The sequence below is a fragment of the Podarcis liolepis genome (genome assembly GCF_965112155.1).
Source record: "Podarcis liolepis genome assembly, chromosome: 14".
Lineage (NCBI taxonomy): Eukaryota > Metazoa > Chordata > Lepidosauria > Squamata > Lacertidae > Podarcis > Podarcis liolepis.
The window spans coordinates 25,379,303-25,399,122 of NC_139569.1; the positions used below are offsets into that span (position 1 = coordinate 25,379,303).

At 52.0% G+C, this 19,820-nt stretch overlaps 1 protein-coding gene across 4 annotated transcripts; it reads right to left on the reverse strand.

Moving 5' to 3' along the window:
- Window positions 1-997: 997 nt before the first annotated feature.
- ERN2 (endoplasmic reticulum to nucleus signaling 2) lies at window positions 998-18,596 on the reverse strand. 4 transcript variants are annotated; one of them, XR_014518885.1, is made up of 23 exons: window positions 18,325-18,593; window positions 16,130-16,247; window positions 15,958-15,991; window positions 14,853-14,925; window positions 14,636-14,708; window positions 13,365-13,487; window positions 13,029-13,130; window positions 11,311-11,572; window positions 11,065-11,143; window positions 10,815-10,965; window positions 8,997-9,118; window positions 8,594-8,767; window positions 7,296-7,539; window positions 7,031-7,124; window positions 5,954-6,143; window positions 4,441-4,540; window positions 3,969-4,168; window positions 3,601-3,748; window positions 3,071-3,198; window positions 2,816-2,939; window positions 2,595-2,662; window positions 1,654-2,382; window positions 998-1,614 (listed from the first exon to the last, which is right to left on the reverse strand). XR_014518885.1 is itself a non-coding variant. In XM_083473958.1 (22 exons), exons 1-22 carry the CDS (start codon window positions 18,409-18,411, stop codon window positions 2,206-2,208), a joined length of 2,871 nt encoding a protein of 956 aa, XP_083330084.1. In that variant the 5' UTR covers window positions 18,412-18,593; the 3' UTR covers window positions 998-2,205. The 4 variants fall into 4 exon arrangements, 3 of the variants coding, with proteins under 3 accessions (XP_083330084.1, XP_083330085.1, XP_083330086.1); XM_083473958.1 differs by having other exon boundaries at window positions 998-2,382; XM_083473959.1 differs by having other exon boundaries at window positions 998-2,382; window positions 14,853-14,956; window positions 18,325-18,592.
- Window positions 18,597-19,820: the final 1,224 nt, after the last annotated feature.

The following is a 19,820-nucleotide window of genomic DNA, read 5'->3' on the forward strand; positions in this document are numbered from 1 at the left end:
TGCTGTGGTATCCTGGGGTGCCAAGAAGAATAAGAAGAAGATTTATACCCTGCCCATCTAGCTGGGTTTCCCCAGCCACTCTGGGCAGCTTACAACATATCTAAAAACATAATAAAAACATCAATCCTTAAAACCTTCCATAAACAGGACTGCCTTCAGATGTCTTCTAAAAGTCAGATAGTTGTTTATTTCCTTGACATCTGAATGATGCTCAGGGGTGCTGTGGGCAACACTGGCCTCTGTACCTCTCTCCCCCCCCCATGCCCTTTTGTGTTTCTGCCTCCCAAAGGCTCCCATGGCTACAAGCTCCCCAGGTGAATGATGCCGCTGGGGCTGGCCAGGGGGTGCTTCCCAGGCCCCTGCAGGGCCGTGTGAAGAGGCACCTCGTAGACCGGGGGCAGCAGCTGGGGCTGCCCAGAGGACTCCCAAGGAGAAGAGAGGAGGCGAGGGGAACACTGCATAAGGGAGGGTGTTCAAAAAAAGGGTGAGAGGCTGCTGACTGCAGGCAAGGGGTGACATGACTGGGCTCCTGAGCCCCACAGGGGTGCCGTAGAAAGAATGTAGTTGGTCAAGGGAGCCGTGGGCCCAAAAGGTTGAAAGCCTCTGGTTTAACTAGATACTGTATGAAAAAGTACTTTATCTGTCTTGACTCATCCAAAGGCCAGGGATAATCAGGATTGGAATCCAATAGCATCTGAAGCACCACCAGCTTCGCCTGAGTGACAGAGATGCATGTTTATAGGACGTGCCCTGTTATTTCCATTGCAAATTTAAAAAATGATTTTAGCACTGATTGTTTACTTTGCTCTAAGCCACCCTGGTATCTTATGGCGAAGGGCTGGTAAGAAATCCAATTAATAGCAGTAATCCAAAACTCTGGACATCGAGCCATTGAGGTGATTCTGTAAGCAAAATGTCTGAGAAAGCCGCTGTCTCGGGGGTGGGGACACACAACACTCTAGCCTCCTTTGCTTTTACATTTAAATATATACTGTTGTTTCTTTTACAAAAAAATCTTTTATTTAAAAACACTGCATTACAAAAACACTCAGAGGTAAATTATGAGCCAGCAAAACATCCTACCAGCGTACCTACAAATTGCAGCAATTGTCACTTGCTAGGATAAAACGCCACCCAAGTTGCAAGAACAGGTATGCTCAGCAATTTAACAAGTGGTTGATGTGAGAAGTCAGAGGGAAGTAGCCAGATTGACAGAGCCATGTTGACACCACCAGCCTTTGTCAGGTAATGGACCCCCATGAGCTGAAGGATCTCCTACAGGGAGAACTGGAGGGCACAGAGAACCTGTTCCAAGATCCAACCCCCCCCCCCGGCCCACCCCAGTTGAAATACAGCTACTAGGAACAATTTTTTTCTCACCTTCTACCCAGGAAATACTATTGCAGGGCTTAATCTCAGCCATTACCTCTCAGGTACCTCCCCTGCTTTTCCAGGGTGATACATGACCCTATCTGCCAGCAATGCCCTTTTGCATTTTACCCGGGAGAAATAGAATCTTAGAGTTGGAAAGGGACCCCAGGGTCATCTAGTCCAACCCCCTGCAATGCAGCAATCTCAGCTAAAGCATCCATGGCAGATGGGGAGATGCCCACCCTCTCCTACCAATGGGCCTTTGTAGGAGAGGGTGGGCACCCCTCCCCAATAAACCTGGCATTGAAACCTGCTCCAGAAAGCCCCCTCGCTTCAGTGGCAGCTTAGAGGTAGCTTCAGACTGCAGAGACAGGGACTTCCCCTTGATACCTATGCTGTCTCTGCTTGAAGATAAAGCAGTCCTCTCTTGCATGAAGCCCTGAAAAATGCTTTATCAGTGGCATCTTCAGGCAGGGCTAAGAAACCCCAAAGAGTGACTACCTGTCACTAGATGATAATGAGCTAAACGGCCCAGTGGTCTGATTGAGAAGGAACACCTCTGTATATTGTTCTTCTACCGAAAGGTGCTTTCTGCTCTACAGGAAATTTGCTTTGCCAAAAACACAATGATGGCAGAATCCTGGAGCGGCTTTGCTGAACTGGGTCCTGCAAATGGTCCAGAGAGCGTGCTGGTGTACGCTGATGCCGCCGCTCACCAATGGAAGAAATCACCCCTCTGTAACAGGGCAGCCTGGGCCCCACAGCCAGTTCTTCCATCCTCCAAGGAGATCAGTTTCCTGCCATTTGCCGCCTGCATGTCCCTGCGTGGTCCCATCATGACGGAGGGGGGTAATACGCTTGCAACGGCCTCTCCGTGGCACAAATGCGCATGGCCTGGTATGTGTGCAGCAAGAGGCAGGGGAAGCGGGACGTGAAGTACTGGACAAATCCGCGTGGGATGGCCCCCAGGGTTTCCTGGACGCTGCTGGGCAGTTCGTGGTAATGGTGTTTCTGTAGGGAGAAAGGAAGTCAAGGGCCACCCATGGCACATCACACAGAACCACCGCGGAAAGGAGGCTGTAGGCTGGCTGTATGTTTGCACAGGCATATCCTTTGCACAGCTTCTGGTTCCACCTCCTGTTGGCCTCCTTGCTTTCTGCCCCACCAGCAATCACCGCTCTAGGGCAGGGACACACCTGAGTAATGGGGGAAACACAAGGTACCTTATTCCTCATGGCCCGCAGGAGATCACGCACCGAGTTGCCTTTGTACGTACGGAACTTCCTGAGGTCTGCGGGAGGGAAATGACACAGGTGAGCACCTTTGCAGCTGCTTTTCCAGGATAATTTGACTGTTCTGCGTGGTGGGTGGAGACTCTCTCCTGCCCCCTGTGGGTCAGAACTGGTGGGGAGGGAGAGAGGAACCCTAGAGGCAGAGCCTGTACCTGTCTGCAGGGGGATGGAGATATGCGTCCGCCAGTTGTCTCTCACCACCACTTGCCCTCTGGTCTCTAGTGCACGGACAATGGGCCCATCCGCTGGCTCCTTTTCAATGCGGTCGCTGACATCCTAGACGCAGAGGAGTTTGTTAAAAGCCCCCCGAGCTTTGCAAGCACGGTGAAGCCAGCACCAGGAGAGTGCTGCACCTGTTGGATTTCTGCCTGGCTTGCACCCCCCAGCTCACCTTCTAGGGAACTCACCTGAAAGAACTGCAGCTGCTTCTCGTGGCTCCAGAAGAAGGGGTGCAGGAGGACCTGCATGGCCGACGGACGCAAACGGGGGTCACTGCTGATCATGGCTTCTATCAATTCTCGGCCGATGACGTTGTCTGGGGTGGAAGGGGGCAGGCAGAAAGTGAGCTGGGCCCTTCCCATACATTCCTGGTTAAGCTTACAATACCCATGCAAGGTATCCCGGTCATTATCAACGCTTTGCAGATGGGTGGGGCTGAGATTGAGAGCGACTTGCTTAAAGCCAGCTGCTGAGTCTGCAGAGCAGGGGCAAGGTTTGGTTCAGGGACATCACAGTCTGTAGCTTCACCCTGATAGCTAGATCCATTCTCACCTTTCCTCCAGGTGAGCTTGGCTGCAAATGAAGCCTGCAGGGCAGAGGGTAGGTCAAACTGTCTCCATGCACAAAGGAGGAGGAGTCAAGGATGCTCCTCTCTGTTAGCAGATGTGCCCCCCTGCCCACCTGCCCCCCAGATATGATAGTGGGTGATGCTCCTCACCATGTGTCTCCTGTTGGAGATGCGCCAGCTGGTAGGCCCCGGTGAGGATGTTCGCCTGGCGGTGAAAGCCGTCTCCAAAGGGATGCTGCCCACTGGACACGACATAATAAAATATGCAGCCGGCCGAGAAGATGTCCACTGCACTCGTCTGCCAGAGACAAAAGGAGTCCTGGGGGAAACTGCCTCTTTCTTTGCTCCCAAAGCCAGACCCTTTGCTTCCCCACCACCACCCATCCCAGTCCAGGTCAGGTCTCCAGCAGGCCTGTGGCACCCCCAACTCCGCAGCAGAGAACCTCACGCTCCGCACGAGCCGCTTCGCCCTGCCTGCATCGTAAACACAGGAGCCTGGGCAGGTGGATGCTACTCACGGGGTTCTCCTTTGGGTCCTCCCTCAGCACCTCGGGCGCAATCCACCCCTCGGTGCCCGGAATGCCAGAGCGGAGGCTGAAACTGCACCGCCCCCTCTGCAGCTTCTTGCACAGGCCGAAGTCGGAGATGATGGCGCGGATCTTCCCGTGGCTGTTTGGGGCCGAGATCAGGATGTTGCAGGGCTTCAGGTCGCGGTGGACTGAGAAGACACACAGAGTGTTCATCGAATGGAGTGGGGAGGCAGCTGGCCCTCTGGGTACAGCCCCAGGTTCAATCCCCAACAGCATCTCTAAGTAGGTTTGGGAGAGACTCCTGCCGGAAATCTTGGGGAGCTACTGCTGCTGCCAGTCAGCGTAGACAATACTGAGTTAGGTTGACCAGGCAACTTTCTAGGTTCCTGTGCCCTTTGATGGGTCACCTAGGAACACCACCACCTGTCTTCAGGTGTGCGGGTAGGGAGCTTGCCCTTACCTATGCTGAGGGAGTGCAAATGAGCCAACCCAGACATGGTTTGATGCAGCAGCGAGACAGGATCCAGACTTTGCTGGTTGAAAGTGGGGCTCTCCACATACTAAAAGGGGGACAGAAAGAGGAGGGAAGAATGACTTCGCTGGGGAGCCAAGGAGGGAAGTTCTGCCACCACCTGCCCAGTGGGCCCTGTGCGAATCATAAATATGTGATTAAACTTAGTCTCAGAAAGATAACCTTAAAGGCATTGCCCAACTCACAGCACAGAGACGAACCCATTCCTTACAAACCAAACAAATAACATTTTGAAGGGACTCAAATTGCAACCAGAGAACTTGAAAAAGCAAAGCAAGCCATGTACTCACAGTTTCCTCAAAGTTTGCTTTTCAGTATACAGACTTGGGCTTTTAAAAGGGACACCACTTTTAACCTCTGCTCCCCTGTCCCATCCCAAATATTTTTGTTGGTAGGGCTACAAGTCAAAAAGTATATTTCTAATATGGCCAGCAAGCAGGGTTTTCCTTTGTATTGTTAGCAAAAAGGAATCTTTTTGCCCAACATGGAGCTCAAACCCACAGCCCTGAGATAAAGAATCTCATGCTTTACCAACTGAGCTATCCAACCAGTGCAAGATGACACCTGTGTGTGTGTGTGGTTAAGTCCCCCAAGATACCATCACAAAAAGAGAACAGAAGGAGCCCATCCAACTGGCCTTGGGCAGTGGGAGCACCTCAGTTCTCATTACTCCAGAGGATGAATGGAGATGAAGTTCCCATCATCCTGCTGTGTCTGTAGTGGGGCTACCTTTGAAGGTGACCCAGAAACTACAACTAATCCAGAATCCAGCTAGACTGGTGACTGGGAGCAGCCGCCAAGACCATATAACACCAGTCCTTAAAGACCTACATTGGCTCGCAATACGTTTCCGAGCTGATCATTAAAGCCCTAAACAGCCTTGGCCCAGTATACCTGAAGGAGCATCTCCACCCCCATCGTTCAGCCCAGACACTGAGGTCCAATGCCAAGGACCTTCTGGCGGTTGCCTCACTGTGAAAAGTGAGGTTACAGAGAACCAGGCAAAGGGCCTTCTCGGTAGTGGCGCCTGCCCTGTGGAACATCCTCCCATCAGATGTCAAGCATATAAACAACTATCTGACTTTTAGAAGACATCTGAAGGCAGCCCTGTTTAGGAAAGTTTTTAATGTTTGATGTTTTATTGTGTTTTTAATGTTCTGTTGGGAGCCACCCAGAGTGGCTGGGGAGGCCTGGCCAGATGGGTGGGCGGAGCATAAGTAATAAATTGTTGTTGTTGTTATCACCATCACTATCATCATCCAGGCCATGTGTGGCAAAGATGCCCAGATGCAAAGGACAGCCAGGGGCCCCCTGCATGTGCCCAGAACTGGTATTGAGAAGCATGTCTGCCTCCGACTGTGGAGGCAGAGCATAGCCATCCAGGCTAGGAGTCATCAATAGCCCTCTCCTCCCCACACCCCTCTTCCTCCCCACAGCTCACCTCCTGCAGCGTGGCAGAGCACAGCTCGATGGCGATGTAGTGGAACTGCCTGTCCATCTCTGTGCAGAAGTAGCGCACCACGTTGGGGTGTTCGTCTGACTCGCGCAGCAGCTGCACCTCCCGATCCGCCAGGTGGATGCACTCGGGAAGCAGGCGCTTCACTGCCACTTGGCGCCCATCAAAGTGACCCCTTGCGAGGGAGAGGAAAGAAGCGGTCCATGGCTCGGCCAGCCAGGTTGGCTCAGCTGCGCCCAGTCAGTTGCACCTAGACCCCAGGGCTGGAAACTCCCAGGTGCAAGGACAGCTCCCTCTCTGGATATCTCCCTGGGCTCCAGGTGTCTTGGGAGGAAGCCTTCTTGGACATTGGTCTGCGCTTGCAGGTTGGACCACTCCCCTTCTCTTCTGCCAAACAGTGGCGTAGCGTGGGTTGTCAGCACCTGGGGCAAGGCAAGTAATTTGCGTCCTCTAACCCGTGGATTTTAGCAGGGGGCAGAGAGCTGCGAGTGCGAGCGCCCCCCCCAGATGTTGCGCCCGGTGCGGCCGGAACCCCCTGCACCCCCACGCTACGCCACTGCTGCTAAAGCTCTCTCTCAATAAATCTCCCAACTCTCCCAGAAGGCAACACCTTCAGAGATGCCCTGCTGAGCTCTTGCTCCGTCTCTGCTTGGAGATCAGTCACAGAGCAAAGGGAAATGGTAGCGAAACAGCCAGCACCTGCATTGCATTCCGAAAATCCCCGGGTTCAATCCCCAGGTAGGGCTGGGAGACAATCCTGTCTGAAATCCTGGAGAGCAGCTGCCAGTCCGTGTAGACAATGCTGAGCTAGATGGACCAACACTCTGGCTCAGGACATAGGAAGCTTATAAAGAGTCAGACCATTGCTCTACGTAGCCCAGTATTGTTAACACTGACTGGCAGCAGCTCTCTAGTGTTTCAGAAAGGATTGTCTCCCAGCCCTACCTGGAGTTGTTGGGGACTAAACCAAGATCCTTCTGCATGTCTTCTCTGCCACCGAGTTGCGGACCTTCCAGGAGAAGGCAGATCCTTCTGTTCCGGGTTCACCCAGGCACCTCTTACCTGAAGACAAAGGTGCCCCCTGCCCCACGGCCCAGGACATCTTTGGGATTGAAGGAGATCTTCCCCACCTGGATGGTTTCTAGGTCAGCACCCGCTGCGAGGAGAGAGGGAGAGCGGCTGATGCTCAGAAGGGCAGGTGGAGGCCACTCCAGGCTCAGAATGCCAGGTGTTGCCTGAATCCCACCTTGCTGAGGGAGCTCAGTACCTCCCCCCCAAAAAAGCAAAATGAAAACCTTGGCTGCACCAGGACTTTGACCACACCAACCTGGGCTGCTGCTTCTGACAAGAAGACTCTGGCTCATCTCCCCATCCATCCATTCAGAAGAAGAAGAAGGGCCCAAACTCTGGTCTGGAGTTATTCCTGGTGAATCCCTGGAGGCTGTGGGGGGATGCTCCCCAGAGCTGTGACTGGCAGGGGGCCGCCCCATGCCTTGCTCCTGTCGCAGGAGCTGCAACTTCTCCTCCAGCTGCTGACGCTGCTGCTCTTGGTTCTGTTGCTGTTGCATTTGCTGGGTGGGAGATAAGAATTATTATTATTAATAATTATTATTATTTGTACCCCGCCCACCTGGCTGGGTTTCCCCAGCCACTCTGGGTAGCTTCCAACAAAGATTGAAAATACATAAAATGTCACACATAAAAAATTTCCCTGAACAGGGCTGCCATCAGATGTCTTCTAAATGTCAGGCAGTTGTTTATCTTTTTGACATCTGGTGGGAGGGCGTTCCACAGGGTGGGTGCCACTACTGAAAAGGCCCTCTTCCTGGTTCCCTGTAGCTTTGCTTCTCGCAGTGAGGGAACCACCAGAAGGCCCTCGGCACTGGCCCTCAGCGTCTGGGCAGAATGATGGGGGTGGAGACACTCCTTCAGGAATGAAACACATCACCCATGTCTTTAGCCCCTTCCCCAGGATGGAAGTGGGAGGGCTACCTGGATCCTGGGCTGCCTAGACCCTGCCACAGAGTACACAGGCATTGGGATTTGACCTCCGAGGCAGGATTTAGCATTCCAAAGTTACTAGTCCTCATTGCTGTGCAGACAGCAGGTTCCCTTCCCATCATGGCGCAGGGGGCAGGTTAATATAAGAACATAATAAGAGCTCTGTTGGATCAGGCCAATGGCCCATCTAGACCAGTGTCCTGTTCTCACAGGGGCCACCAAGATGCCTGCGGGAAACCCACAAACAGGATTCAAGCACAAGAGCACTCTCTCCCCCCTCCTGCAACTGGTATCCAGAGCCATTAGTGCCTGTGACCATGGAGGTACAGCATAGCCCTCAAGCCTAGTAGCCACCGAGAGATAGCCCTCAGGACTATGGATTTGTCACATCCTCCTTTAAAGCCACCCAAGTCTGTGCCCATCGCCACTTCCTGCAGGAGTGAGTTCCATAGTTTAACAAAGAAGCACGTTCTTCTTTGAAGCTGAGGGCTGATCTCAGGGCAGAAAAGTGGGTGGCCTAGGCAGGACTAGAGAGCCAGGACTCACTGCTGTGTGTGTGTGGGGGGGGTGAACAGTACTTCCCAAAGCGCCCCCCAAAGGGGAAAAAGACCAAAGCCCACTCACCCAAAGAAGGAGGAAGAAGAGCCCCCCGCCCAGGAACACAGCAGCCACACCAGCCGTCGCCAGCTCCAAGCGGCTGAACCCAGGGTAAATCTCTGTTTGCTCCATCTCCAAGCGGGGGTCTGCACTGTGCCAGCTATCCTCATCATGTGCTCTCTGGCTATGTGAGGCCAGGAACTGAAACAGGCAAAAGCCATAAATAATGATAAGCAAAACATACCCCTGTACCTACATATTAGGCACACAGACACCCTTGGCAAGCCTGCCTTCTGGAGCATCCCCTCTCGCCATCCAGACCCCCACCCTGTCCAAGCACACACACTCCATTCTCTATCACAGAAGCAGCTTTAGCGTGTGTGTGTGCGCGCACACACACACACACACACCCCACCCTTGCTCCGCTCACATCGTCAAAGAGGGTCCTGGGAGAGGAGCTGTGGGACAGGATGACCTCTGGGCTCCTCCGCAGAGTCTGGGGGAAAGCCCTCAGCATGGTGGTGTGGACCACGGGTGGCAATTCGTGGTGCCCTGCAGGGAAATAAAACATTCTGCTTTATTTGTGGTTCTGCAGGTAAAGATAAAAATGTAAGGGACCCCTGGATCATTAAGTCCAGTCAAAGGCGACTATGGGGTTACGGCGCTCATCTCACTTTCTTTTTTTTATTTTATAATAATATTTATTAGTTTTCCAACAAATTGAACACAACACTACAAAAAACCAAAAAAGAAAAAAACATACAACAATACAATACAATACAAAAAACACACACTGCAAAACACTAACATTCAACTAACAAAACAAAACAAAAACCATTTAAAACACAGTCCATTTTCAATATCTTATCTTTCTTTCACTAATTTCCACGACCTCCTCACACCTCCCTTTTTGTATTCCACTTCTATTAATTGTTTCAGCAATTTCTTTCCATCTTCCTCTGTTTTCTATCCTATAATTGTCTTAACACATTCTAACCTTATTTTTTCCTTTAATGCTCTATTAATCTATTTATACTTAATTCCTTATAACATTTCTACTAAAGCCATATAACTTCATTCCAAAATTTTTCTAACATTCATTAATTTTACAGTATTTCTGTAAATAGTCTTTAAACTTTTTCCAGTCTTCTTCCACCCACTCCTCTCCCTGGTCTCGGATTCTGCCAGTCATTTCTGCCAATTCCATGTAGTCCATCAACTTCATCTGCCATTCTTCCCTGGTGGGTAAATCTTGTGTCTTCCAATACTTCGCGATGAGTATTCTTGCTGCTGTTGTTGCATACATAAAAAAAGTTCTATCCTTCTTTAACACCAATTGGCCGACCATGCCCAGGAGAAAGGCCTCTGGTTTCTTCAGAAAACAATATTTAAATACCTTTTTCATTTCATTATAAATCATCTCCCAGAATGTCTTAATCCTTGGGCATGTCCACCAAAGGTGAAAGAATGTACCTTCAGTCTCCTTACATTTCCAACATTTATTATCGGGCAAATGGTAGATTTTTTCAAGCTTAACTGGTGTCATGTACCACCTATAAATCATTTTCATTAAATTTTCTCTTAGAGAATTACATGTCATAAATTTCATACCTCTGGTCCATAACTGTTCCCAGTCAGCCATCATTATGTTATGTCCAACATCTTGTGCCCATTTAATCATAGCTGATTTCACTGTTTCATCCTGAGTGTTCCATCTCAACAGCAAGTTATACATTCCTGACAAAGGCGCTCATCTCACTTTCAGGCCGAGGGAGCTGGCATTTGTCTGCAGACAGCTTTCCGGGTCACATGGCCAGCATGACTAAACCACTTCTGGCACAACAGGACACCGTGACGGAAACCAGAGCACACGGAAACACCGTTTACCTTCCCGCCACAGTGATACCTATTTATCTACTTGCACTGGCGTGCTTTTGAACTGCTAGGTTGGCAGAAGCTGGGACAGAGCAACAGGAGCTCACCCCGTTGTGCGGATTTGAACCGCCAACCTTCTGATCAGCAATCCAATCTGAAATGCTTGCCCAATGGAGTCACGTTGCTGCTGCTTGAGGGGGCATCCTGGAGCCATAGCAGTGGTTCCCAAATTGGGAGGTATCATCCCTTCCCCATTTCTTTTGTATGCAGAGCAAAATTTTAAAAAGGAGGGGGCAAAGCTTCAGTGTGTGTGTGTGTGTGTGTGTGTGTGTGTGTGTGCCTGCCTGCCTGTTTAGGGAGGAAGGGGACCCACCGATAAGAAGCCACTGGCTGTGGGGGATGGTGATGCTGCCCTGCGGGTACTTGACGCTCGTGCTGGGCGTGATCTCGCACTCGCCGGACTTCTGGATCGTCACGTCTTCCGTGGTGGGGCCACTGCTGCGGGCCAGTGTCAGCCCCTGAGGCTGTAGCAGGTTGGGACACACACACAAAAAAAGGTTCTGTGAGCACCCTGCTCCTCCTCCACCTGCCCAGGGCCACCCAAGGGGTGAAGAGGCACTCACAACAAGAGCTGTGCCCTCGTGCACCAAGGACGTCAAGGCGTAGAAACCTGCAGCGTACTTGCCCACGTACAGCGTTGGCCTAGAAAATTGGGAAGTGGGGTGGAGAGGGTGCACATCAGTCACACCGTAGAAGCTCAACATTCTAGCAGAGAACTTGCCAGCACAACCTGAGCAGTCTCCTGCTTGCTGTGGATTAAGTCTGCGGAACTCATTGCCACAGAACATCCCACCCCCCCAAATACCCACAGCAGCCGAGTCTTGGCGGTGAAGTCCTTGGTGGACTGGTAGTTCCAGTGGATGAAGAAATGAGTGTCTTGGGAGCGCAGGACGAGGTAGCGCAGACTCTCCACGGCAACGTTGAGGTAGGGCATCCGCCGCAAGCTGTCCTGGCGCCAGGTGTACACACCAACCACAGGGGAGCCGTAGTCCTGCATCCACAGCACCTGCCCACTCTCCTTGCCAACCGTCACCAGCAGGCCGTCTCCACTGGAGGCAAAGTGGGCCATTTCTGGGCAGAGGGTGAAGGTTAAGGAAAACCAGTAAGTGGCTTCCCTGAACAATGTTATCTCGCTTTCCAGAAGGGTAGTTCCTGGTGCATCTGGTAAAATGGTCTGCAGTCCGTGCACATTTATGATGCAAGAAGAAAAGGTTGTCTTTAATGTGCCACAAGGCTCTATGTTGCATACCCTCCAAGTGTCCTGACTGTCCAGGGACAGTCCTGGAATTATGAAAGCAATCCCAGCTTCTGATTTGATCCAATAATATCCCTATTTCCCTCCTCCCAGCAACGCTGCCACTGAGCTCCAGGAAGAGGATGAGCCAGAGCTTGCCCTGAGCGATGGCAGTAGCAGCTGTGATGAAGCATCCCACTGCCTCTCCATGGCTGCTGCTGCCGCCAGCCTCTTCCCTTGGGCAGCTTATAGCGGCTGCTGGAGAGGAGGAGGAGAGGTTGCTGTCACTGAGGCCCAGCCCAGCATGATGTCCCAGCTCAGAGGGGCAGGCAGAGGGCAGGGCCACCCTGGTTGGGAAGAAAGGGGGAGCAGAGTGCAAGGAGTCTTGTTTTTGTTTTGTTTTTTTAAATGCTTTGTGCATCCACGTCTAATCTCACCCCTTTTTTTTAATTTATGTATTCGTGTGTCTTTCTCTTTTTGTAAATCTACCAAACAATAAAATCAAATAAAAACGGGATTAATGGGTTTTCTTAGGATGGTGGAGGGCATGTGAGCTGTGTCCCATTGGTGCTGTGGTGGTGGAAATGCTCAAGGGTGCAGGATAAAAAGAGGGGGTTGAGGAGGGTCACTTGTGGGGCACTTGAAGCAATGCCAACCTTCTCTTTGCAAACCCAGCTGTGAAAGAAAGTTGAGGGTGGGGTGGAGCATGGGGGGAGCTATGGGTGGGGGGAGCTGCACCCCCTAGATCCACAAAAAATCTTGAAAAGCATAGAAAGCAGTCAATTAGCTGAGGTTCTGCCTCCCCCAGCAGAAGCCTCCCTCCCTCCAATGAAAGCCTGCTGCCTGCAATGTCCTCTTTTGGGGGTATATAGTGGACGCTTGGGTTGCGAATGTAATCCATGCACGTTTGCAACCCGCAGTGTCCGCAACCTGCAGCAGCGCATCTGCGCATGCACGGTTGCAATTCGACATTTCTGCGCATGCGCAAAATGCGATTTAGCGCTTCTGCGCATGTGTGACTGCTGAAACCTTGAAGTAACCCATTCCGGAACTTCCGGGTTTCGGTGGTCCGCAACCCCAAAAAACGCAACCTGAAGTGTCTGTAACCCAAGGTGTGACTGTATTTACTCATGGCTTCCCCCCAAAAGCTCAAAAACTTGGGGGGAAGGGGCAATATTCTAAAAGAAGCTCAGCAACTTTGGCTACTCCCTAACAATCCTGGCTACGCCCATGGGTAGAGCCACATCACCTGCCCAGCCAGGGCCCTTCCCTTTTGCCTCTCCAGTTACCCACCGTAGTCATTGTTCTGGTCCTGAAACGGGACAGAGTATTCAAGGTAGGTGGCGTTCCAGCGCAGGTGGCGGGACTTGGTGTCATACATGGTGATGATGTACTCTGCAGGTGGAAAAAACCTGGTGTGGTCACAGAGCCTGTCACATCCCACCCACCACCCACTTCCAGGAGCAAGGCACACTCAAGGCCCGCAGGTTCTTGACCGCACCAGCGTTGGGCAAATGGTGTGGGTATCTGCTTCCTGTGGGATTCTGCTCAGGAGCCAAGAAGGGAGTTCCTGCTCCCTCCTGCAATAAACTATTACGTTTACAAGCCAAAAAGGGAACCCAGACTTACGAGTGCGTCCAATGTAGAGCAGTGGAGTTTGGGGGCACAGACCATCCCAAGCCTCAGTAGACAGTGTGGTCTGCTTCTTCCCAGATGCTGGATCCACAACAAACCACGTGTCCTCTTTTTTCCCTGGGGAAATTGCAGTGGGGAGAGGGATTTTTGCTTGGTACCCATTGCAGGTAAAGGTAAAGGGACCCCTGACCATTAGGTCCAGTCGCGGACGACTCTGGGGTTGTGGCGCTCATCTCGCTTTATTGGCCGAAGGAGCCAGCGTACAGCTTCCGGGTCATGTGGCCAGCATGACTAAGCCGCTTCTGGCGAACCAGAGCAGCGCACGGAAATGCCGTTTACCTTCCCGCCGGAGCGGTACCTATTTATCTACTCGCACTTCGACATGGTTTTGAACTGCTAGGTTGGCAGGAGCAGGGACCAGCCATCCCATAAATGGGTGAGTGGCACTTTCGGCATAATCCGACTCATTATATCTGAATGTGCACAGTGGCCCACACAAGCTCATGCCTTATTTCTAAACTGAAAAGTGCTGGGGATCAAATCTCCTTCTCACTTAAGAAATCTATTTGTTTATTTCAGTGGTTCCTGAATTTTTCTGGGCTACTGCCCCCTTGGTTCCCTAAACTCATCCCCAATGCCTCCTACGCTGCAGTATAAAAAGCATTATTCAGAATAGTGGTTTGCATGACCCACCAAGGAAGATAACAACACAATAAAATTCAAAACAGGAACTATTAATGGCACATTGATTCAAAATCCAGTTAAAACAGATTTGTTTAATTATAATTCAAGAAAACCTGATGAGTTTGATCCAGTGATGCCAGCTTTTCAAAGTGTGAAAAGAGCATCTGTCTGCCACCCCCTTGTCTCTCAGCTCCACCCCCTCCAGGTAATCCCCCCCCACTGGAATTTATTTGATAAAACTGTGTACACCACTTCATTGTAAATAAAACCTCTAGGATGATTGTTCTGATGACTTCCTACAGTCCTTCATTGGTGAGGGAAAGGAACTTCACACGTACTCAGAGGCACTCTGATTCAAAATGCAAACAGGCTCCACAATACCCTCTGCTTCACATACTTGCTCCGCCATCCAGAAACTAACTAGGATCCTAATTGTTGTGGAAGTTGACTGCTGTTGCTTTAGTTCTCCGTACACCACTTAGAGATATATTTTATATATTAAGTGGTACAGAATTTTTAGTAGTTATCATCATCATCATTCCCTGACTCACAGCTGCCCCACGCATCCCACCAGCTTATACCTGTGTAGAGAATCCCATCGGAACTTCGGCAAGGAGAAGACTGGACCAGCTCAGGGATGGTGAAAGGCAGCTTCTGTAGCAGAGACAGATGGGCTAAGAGTAAAAAGGCAGCCCAGGGCCACCTCCCCTTACTTTGAGGGGGCCCTCCTGTTCTAGAAAGCCAGCCTGCCTCCCCTAGAGCCACCCAGCCTCCCTCCGCTGCTCCCAGGCCACTCACCATAAGGCCTTCCTTGTTCTTGCCTCCCAGGACATACAAGCTGCCATCATTTGGGTCTGGAAGAAATGCTGGCCTGAGCCAGGAACACAGGCGAAAGACAACAGCTGCTCAGTTGTTGCTGCTGCTCCTCTTCCTCTGGGCAAAAGTGCTCCCTGCCCCTTTGGGCAAGTGGCTACTTTGCTACGCTCAGAATTACAACTCAGGGGATCCACACACACCCCTCCACCGATTCACATACCACCAGCCAGCAGGCAATGCATCCCAGAGCCCTCTGCCAGGACCCCAGTCTGAACTTGGCACCCAGAGAAGAATTTGGCATCGGGAAAAGCTCATGCTTTCCCATTCATTCATTCATTTTAAAAATCCCAGCATTTGTGCAGATTTCACAGAGCTGATTCTCACAGCCGTTGTCTGGACCCCTGGAGCTGTAACTGCCCTCTTATTTTCCCTGATGGTTTAAGTACCATTTCCAAACCTTTTACCCCACCTCTCTGTCTCTTTCTTCTGCCTCTGACACCAGGGGTGGGGAACCTCTTGCCCAGGGGCCAAATGTGGCCTCCCAAGCCTCTCCATCCCACTCTCCCCAGGCCACACCTCCTATCCCAAGGCCACACCCCCACCAGCCCTGCTTCCCACTCTTCCTTACCAGACTTGAACCCTGATAATGCCTTTCCCTTGCCTGGATGGAAGATAGAATGGTGTGAGTGTGTAGCAACTAACCTAGTGCCCAGATATGAAATCTGCATTTCTTGCCACGCCCACTCTTGCCTATGGCTCTGCCCACCACAGAAGAGCATCTGCCAGAGGGTTGCCCCGAAGGGAAAATGGCTTTTGGGCTGAAAAGGGTTCCTTATTCTTGTCCTACAACATCTGGGACTGCATCTTGGAAACAGGCCAGGCAGGTGGGATGTACAAACTAACTACATCCGGGTTACTCTTAGGGCATGGAAAGAGGATGCTTTTGGCTGTCACCTCCAGACGAAACTGGGAACCCATCTGGCTGGCTTGCTGAAGCCTTTGGGAGTTGGGCTGTGGACTGGGAAGACAGCTGTTCCTACCAAGGGGAAAGCACCCCAGACCTTTTCCTGCAGGAGGCTACACTCACTCTGCCATGTAATCCGGCACCTGCAGAGGTGGATCTGGAAGAAGAAAGTGGAGGGGTGCTTACTCAGATTATTATTATTATTGTTATTATTATGCCCAGCCCAGCAAGGTGAAAGGCACCTAGCCAGTGCAAAACCCCACCCCAGCATCCATGGGTTTCTGCTGCTACTCACCATCCTTCAGGGTCCACTTGACATCTCCTGTCTTTCTGCTCACTGCGTGGAGGTTCCCGTCAAGGGTTGACACGAAGAGCAGCGTTTCCGCAACAGTGGATGTGCTGCCAGCAAGACACTGGGGGGGGGGGCAGGCCCAGAAGAGATGAAGTGGGGTGAGTTTGGAACACAGAGCCACAGCAAGGTCCTTTTCCTGCCTTCTTGTGCACAGTCGCTCCAGAGGCTGGTCCTGTGCTGCCAGCTTCCACCTCTTCCTTCCTATCAGGGTTACCCTAGTAGAACTCAGCAGCCCCATCTCAACAGGTACCAGACAGCACTGCAGAGCCAACTAGGTGGCTGACTCAGTGCATGGTGGTAGGCTGGACCAGATGACCCTTTGGGTCCCTTCCAGCTCTTCTGTGATTCTACGACTCAGTCTAAGGCAGCTCAAGCCAAGGGCCTCTGCTCAGGAGCAGAACATGTGCTTGGCATGCAGAATCTCCCAGGTTCAGTTCCCTCATGGCATCTGCAGGAAGGGCTGGGGAAAGTCTTCCCCCAAGACCTGCTGCTGCTGCTGCTGCCAGTCAGTGTAGGCAGTCCTGAACTAGATGGGCCAATGGTCTTCTCGAAGCTTGATTTGAGTCTCATGGTGGTCCTGCCTGCAGCCTCCAACCCTGGCAGCAGAGCCTTCCCAGGTATACGATATATGATATCTTTATTGTCATTGTCCCATGCAGAGCAATTAAATGGAAAAACTACCGGTACATAAAACTACATAAAAACTACATTAAAACTACATAAAACTTTCAAAACCCCCTAAAAACTCTAAAACCCCATTTTAAAATACACTATACTATAGAGACCCCTTATGCTGCGTTTAGAACCAGAATTGCATTTGCGTAGAAACTGTTTCTCAGGCGGCTAGTCCTGGCCTTTATAACCCTAAACCTTCTTCCAGAAGTAAAAGAGAGGACCTAGCTTTGCCAGCCAAAATGGGGAGTGGGGAGGAAAGGGGACCCTGTGGGGAGCACTGGATGGCACCCAGTGATGTGTGCCCTAAAGATCACATCCACCCCATATTTCTGAAGAGCTCCTATGCCACTCAGAGAAGCATGGAGCACAGTTAAGCCTTGGAACCTGCTCCTGCAGGAGGCAGATGGGCTTTAAAAGAGGATGGCATAGATGGCTTTAAAGAGGATTGGAGAAATCCATGGAGGGCTATCAATGGCTAGTAGCCAGAGTGGCTATTCCCAGCCTCCTTGGTCAGAGGCAGCAATGCTTCAGCTGCTGGAAAGTACAGGAGGGGAGAGGGCCCTTGTGCTGAGCTCCTGCTTAGGGGTTTCCCATTGGGGCATCAGGTTGGCCCCTGTGAGAACAAGAGGCTGGACTAGATGCGCCATGGGCTGATCCAGAAGGCTTACTCCCAAGATACCTGAAGAAACGAGTTCCCACGCTTTCTCGGGGAAAGGAACAATAACGTGGTTTGTTTGTGTGACATTTGTCTAACCCCACGACCCCGCCCCTCTTCCGGGTCTGCCAGAGAAACCCCTGCAGGAGCGGACCGGCCACATTCGGGCGCATTCCTGGAGGGCAACAGCCGGACTTGCGCCAGCTCACCTGCTGCGCCCGCCCGCCAACTCCAGCCGGGCGCACCCTTTGGGCAAACAGCTTAGCAAACACGGCGGTGGAGGGGAGAGCGACAGTCTTCCTTCTCCTTCTCCTTCTCCTTCTCCTCCTCCTCCTCCTCCTCGGGACCAGGAGGAAAAAGCCAGCCTTCTCCTCAGTCCCCCACCCTGCTGTCTGAAAGCGCCCCATTTCCACGCCCCACTTTTCTTTTTGTCCTCGCGAAGGACTAGCGCCTTGGCGGGGCCGGCATCATGCTCTGCTTCAGGAAAAGAAGACTTAGGGAAGTAGGAAAGAAAGCCGTCCCCTGTTGTCTTCAAGGGTTCCGGCACTCAGGAGAGCGCTGAATGGTTTTTTTTGGGGGGCGGGGGTTGATTGCTCCGCGGGCTTCCCAGTGGGTCGAGTCAGCCCACGGCGGGGAGAGGGGGGGGGGGTCTGTCCCAACGCCCTACTGGGGGAAGCCTTGGGCATCCCGACAGCATCTCCCACCAGCCCTGGGCTTAGGATCCGCTCCATTCCTGCAGCTGGGCTCGGCTGGGGCTGGTGGGCATCACATCTTAGGAGGCGACACCCCACGCCCCACTCAGCCTTACCTGGGCTAGCAGGGCGCCGAGGAGGAGGAGGAGCAGACGCGGTCCGCGGGTGCCCCGTCGGGGCTGTTGCTCCGGAGAGTGGCGCATGACTGCTCTTGCCGCGGGTTCCGGGCATCCTCCTCCTCATTTGTTCCAGGGGCCGCGACCACAGCCAAGACCCCCGCAAGCCCGACGCCCCGGCTCCATTCCGGCAGGTTCAGCGCAGGGAGGAGCCGGACCTGCCACGCTACCGCCTTCCCGGGCGCTGCTGCCCCACCTGGCACACGCCTCCGCCCCAGATCCGGGTCCCTGCCCTGCCCTGCCCTGCCGGGACCAACAGCCAGGAGGACGGGGCTCGCTGATTTCCCCTTCCCAAACACTCCCCCCGCTAGTAGAATAGGCACTCTGCACGCGCCCAGAAGCACACAGAGGATTTCAATTCTTTATGAGGATGGCTGCTTTTGCAAACATACGCGCATGTGTGTATGAGAGATTCCTATTTCTAAGGGTCAGGGCTCTCCATTGCTCAGACCCAGCCAGAACCAGGAAGTGGGACATCCTGGGCAGGGTGGTAAGGAAGGCTGCTGGCACTAATGAAGAGAGCAGAAGGAAGCAAAGGCAACAAGGGAGCATATACAAAGCACAGAGTGAGCATGTGCAACGAGCCCTTCCTTTTTTGAGTTTGGAAAAAAGAACAGCCCTTTCCCCAAGTCCAGACCCCCCCCCCCCTCAGCTGGCATTTTGAACTCCAGATCTCCCTCCCAGTGAAAGTAAGGAGAGCTGGGTTATGAGCTGGCAGTGCTGCTCTCACACACCTTTTCAGATACATCCTGGAAACCACAATCTGCCCACAGATCTCACTAGCAGGAAGTGCTGGACAAAAAACTGCGCAGGCGGAGAAGGAAACACATTGGAAGGACGTTACAAGGCCAACCAGGAACTCTTCTCTTTGGCCTTCACTCCTGAGCTGCATGAACAGCTGCCCAAGACCAGTCCAGCAGCTCCATGATGTTATATTAAACCTTTGTGCCCAACACAGAGTAGCTTTTTATCCACTCAACAGGGATGCCAAGTACAGTGGTACCTCGGGTTACAGACTCCGCTAACCCAGAAATAGTACCTCGGGTTAAGAACTTTGCTTCAGGATGAGAACAGAAATCATGCTCTGGCGGCCCAGCGTCAGCGGGAGGCCCCATTAGCTAAAGTGGTGCTTCAGGTTAAGAACAGTTTCAGGTTAAGAACGGACCTCCAGAACGAATTAAGTTCTTAACCCGAGGTACCACTGTACTCCTTCACACAGTGCAGTGTTAAAATTATGGAACTTGCTTCCACAGGAGGCAGCGAATGATGTCCATCAACTTGGAGGTCTTTAAAATAAAATTGGACAAATTTGTGGAGGAGAGGGCTATCGATGGCTACCAGCCATGGTGGCTATTGCTTTGGATCTACAGTCAACTGAATACCAGTTGCTGGAAATCACAGGAGTGTTCTTGAGCTCTGGTCCTGCTAGCTGGCTT